Source organism: Solanum dulcamara, chromosome 8 (assembly GCF_947179165.1).
Source record: "Solanum dulcamara chromosome 8, daSolDulc1.2, whole genome shotgun sequence".
Classification (NCBI taxonomy): domain Eukaryota; kingdom Viridiplantae; phylum Streptophyta; class Magnoliopsida; order Solanales; family Solanaceae; genus Solanum; species Solanum dulcamara.
In genome coordinates, this window is record NC_077244.1 from 66,571,792 (window position 1) to 66,576,001 (window position 4,210).

At 30.2% G+C, this 4,210-nt stretch overlaps 1 protein-coding gene across 1 annotated transcript; it reads right to left on the reverse strand.

Annotated features, from left to right (window-relative positions):
- Nucleotides 1-873: 873 nt before the first annotated feature.
- LOC129900286 (probable indole-3-pyruvate monooxygenase YUCCA4) lies at nucleotides 874-3,696 on the reverse strand. Its single transcript, XM_055975224.1, has 4 exons — nucleotides 2,954-3,696; nucleotides 2,253-2,501; nucleotides 2,033-2,155; nucleotides 874-1,289 (listed from the first exon to the last, which is right to left on the reverse strand). The coding sequence occupies exons 1-4, from the start codon at nucleotides 3,581-3,583 to the stop codon at nucleotides 1,056-1,058; spliced, it is 1,236 nt and encodes a 411-aa protein (XP_055831199.1). The 5' UTR covers nucleotides 3,584-3,696; the 3' UTR covers nucleotides 874-1,055.
- Between the last annotated feature and the right edge of the window lie 514 nt (nucleotides 3,697-4,210).

Sequence of the window (4,210 nt, forward strand, 5' to 3'; positions counted from 1 at the left end):
GTTATTTGTTGCCAGCATTGGATATCTGCAGCGGCGGAGCCACCAACATTTAAAAGAACCAAGTTCAAAAAATAAAGAAGTATTCATATAAAAAAAATTAAAGAAAGTTTAATATTTATTATGTATTAATAAAGAATACTATTAATTAATTATATTTAAATAGTGTAATTTTTCGTCGAATGAAATTTGACTGAACCCTTATATTGCCCTAGATTCTACCTAGCTTTGCTCTTAAAAATTGAATGCGTGAACAATAGTTGAGATAATACCTACTTTGATATCATGTAAAAAAAAAGATTTAATTCAATTAAAAAACTTGTTGATGATGAGAGCAGAACTGCCCAAATAATTACATATAAATATCGATTTCCTACTTTATGTATAGTCTTGGTACAACAAATTAAATATATATATATATTTTTAAAAAAAAATATTTTATGTTCATTAAACACCAAATATTTTTAGAAAGTTGTTTTTCATTTTATAAAAAGAAAGACACTTCTCTTTGTTTTAATTTTTCTCTGATAGTCAATTCGAAATAGTGAGGCAATTTCTTTTCATAAATATTTTTTCATTGGTATCAATAGAGGTGGAGCCAAAAATTAAAATTTATAATTATTTTTTTACTCAATTATGAAAGAATCATTTATACATATTGTGAATTTCTTAAATATAAATTTGGGATTGTAAATAATAGCTTTCTTTCTAGTTCCGCCCCCTCATACCAAGCATAACGTTTAACATTTTCTTTTAAAATCTTTTATTCTTACCAACGGGCAGGACTTTAATTACTAAAGAGCATATAATGTTGCTACTCTACTTTCAAACATTAAATACAAATAATTCAGAAAATTACATCAAAAATTGATTAATTTACAAAATTGACAAAAGAGTTTGATAGGAGGAAGAAAACAAGAAGATAGAAAGACGAACTTTCCTCTTGTCGAAAATATTGAAAAACTAAAATTGCACTTTATGAACTCCCTAACTACTTTTTCCAAAACTTAAAGACCCTTTTTGGAAAATTTTACTATCTAATTCTGTAACTAAAAAGTCTAAAAACAAATACCCTGGCTATCTGATAGATTTCTTCTAGTACAAAAGTTTTTACAGAAGCTCTTTAATTCTCTCCATTGTTCACTAATGTCCCTGGCAATGTTTTTTGCATCATTTGCAGTCCCTAAAATTCCTCTTCTTGTAAATCCCACTGTATATAATCCATTTTCCCCTTTCCAACCATTTGGAAATGGTGTCTTTGGCATCCCTTGCTCTGTGAAGAAATCACTATTCTACAAATTTAATATGAACAAAAAAAATAATCAGTAATTTTTTATTTTTTTTGAAATTTGAATATTTCATCATTAATTTTGGAAAAAAAAGAAAAAATCTTGCATGTGATAAACCTAAAAGTCTCAACAAGTAAGTTGGTGGTACCTTTCATCACTACATATATAAACCATAGGACATATGCCACTATGCATGGTCTACTAAGTGCATTTCTCTCTTTACATATTTCAATTTTGGACCACAAAATAATTACTCTAATAAAAATGTTTATAATTTTACTTACTCTATATGTATTATTATATAGTGTATAGGACTTCATTAAATATGAAAATAATAATTGAGACATGAGTTATATCATTATTGTATTCCCAAGCTATAGGAAGTACACATTAATTTAATTATTTTTTGGGAAAATGCAGAAAAATTGATTAAATAGAATAGGGAAAAGTCCAGACAAATGAGATCAGAAATTCTCTTTTTTGATTTAAGAAACGTTTTGTAGGCTTCTGCATGTGTAAGAATGAAAGTGATGTGAGATTGAGAGTAAAGATAAAACTAGAAACTTTATAAGGTAACAACAAAATACTCATTGCCTTATTATCCCTTTTGTCATTTGCTCCATGCATTAATTTTTCTTTTATATTCTAAACAAATAAAATGAGTTTTAAAAAAGTGTTATTTTAATTTATGTAATATAGTTTGATCTGACACAAAATTAAAGAAAGACGCATTATCATTGTTATACCTTAAACCAAGAAGGCACATTGCTTTTGTATCCTGTTGCTAAGATTATTGAATCAAATTCTTCTTCTTTGCCATCTAAAAATTTTGCACCTAATTTAGTAATTTCCTTCACACCTGGCATTATCTACAAGAATATACAAAAAAAATATCACCCATTAGACAAAAATAAAAATAACCAAAATTTATTTTTTTAATATATGCAAGATTTTTTGATAGTTTACCTGAATTTTTCCAGTTCTTATTTGTGATAATGCTCCGACGTCGAGTACCGGAGTTTTTCCGGTGGCATTTTTCAGTTCAAGTGGACCGGTTTTTGGTCGCCGGAGACCTAACTTGTCAGTACTACCTAAGGTCAAGTTAGCAACTAGTAATAGGAACTTGTCAACTATTCTTAAAGGCATCCATTTGAGAAGTGCCATAGCTATTGAAAATGTTGATATTCCTAACATTTCCCTAGGTAAAATATGCACCTGCATCCAAAAACAAAACAAAAAAACCAACAACATGAAATAAAAATAATTAGCCATGAGAATTCACTTCAAACACATGCTTATCAATTTCTTAAATAAAAAAATAATAAAATGTACCTACATAAAATAGACAAAATGGTGTTACAACCAAGAAAGTTGCATTTTAAGCATGATAGGCTGATAGCGTTATAAATATCCCTCCATTCTAAATTAGTAATTTCAACATCACGACAAATTCCTTTAGATTGGGAGTGCTTTATTCTTTCTAAAGACCTTTTTATGACTGGAACCTATCATCTTAGACTTAAAAAGTAAATAATATTACCCCTCTTGTTCAAGACATGGATATCAAAAAAAAAATTAGAATAGTTAACAAACTGACATACTGAAATTCGTCGAAAACACAATTCTTGCAAAGAAAAAAGAAAGAAAGAGAAGGGAAATGTACTTACAGAATTTCTGACCACCATGTGAGGAAAGGCATTATGTCTACAAAGGTCTAAGCTTACTTCCATACCAGAATTCCCACATCCAATTACCAAAACCCTTTGATTAATAAATTCAGTACCAGTTTTATAAACACTTGTATGCATTAATCTTCCTTTAAACTTATCAATCCCTGGAATTTCTGGTATCACTGCTTCTGCATTTTCCCCTGTTGCTACAATCAACCACTTTGACAAATACTGAAAATCTTCAGTCTGTACTCTCCAAAACCCACAAACCTCATCAAATTCAGCAACTTTAACACTCTGTTTGAACTTGGGGGTTATAGAAAAGTGTTTAGCATATTCTTCCAAGTAAGAAATGAACTGGTGTTTAGTAGGGTATTTTGGGAAATTTTCAGGGAAATCAAACAATGGGAGCTGACAGAATTGTTTAGGGAGATGAAGTTTTAAGCGATCATAAGTTTTGTGTTGCCATAAAGAAGCAATACAATCACTTCTCTCAAGAATTAGTGAAGGGACTCCATTTTCTTTAAGACAAACTGAAACTGCTAAACCAGAAGGACCTGCACCTACTATAATAGGTCCATTAACCCACAACCATTTTGGTTCTTCTTCTTCTTTACAAGAACCCATCTAAAGGTTTTTTATTTTTCTCACTTTAGGCTTTTGAAAGAGTGTTAAAGTTTCTCACACTGAGAGTTACTCTGTTTTTTTTAAGTAGTAGCTCTAGCTCTGTTTCTTTCTTCTTTTTTATTTTTGCTCTGAGAAAATGTAGAGTGAAACAAGTGGGAATTTAAAGAGGAGTGAAGGTAGTGGGGGTAGTGGGGAAATTGGGGGGTGGGGTTGAGTTTCCTCTTTAAGGCAATTTTTTTCTTCTACTAAGTTGCATAGAATGAAGAGAAAAAACAGGGGGAAAACAGAGGGGTTATTAATGAGCAAGTGTGTTTAATGGAGGCGTGAAGGTTAAGGAAAGGATTTGGTTCTCCTTCTCAAGGCTCTTTCTCTCTCTCTCTCTCTCTTCTGTAGAGTTTTTGAGTTTATGTTATGAAAGGGTGTATCGAGTTTGAGGTCAAAAAAAAAACTTCGATAATTCAGTAATTACAAGTGGATATTAGCTTTTAGAAAAATTCCGAGTATATATTAGCTTTCCACAATCAAGTTCTAATATTATGAATGGTCAATTAAGACATCCAAATAACTCATTACAACAATATATCTAGTGTAATATTAGAAGCGGAAGATTGTGGAGCGTAAAATATA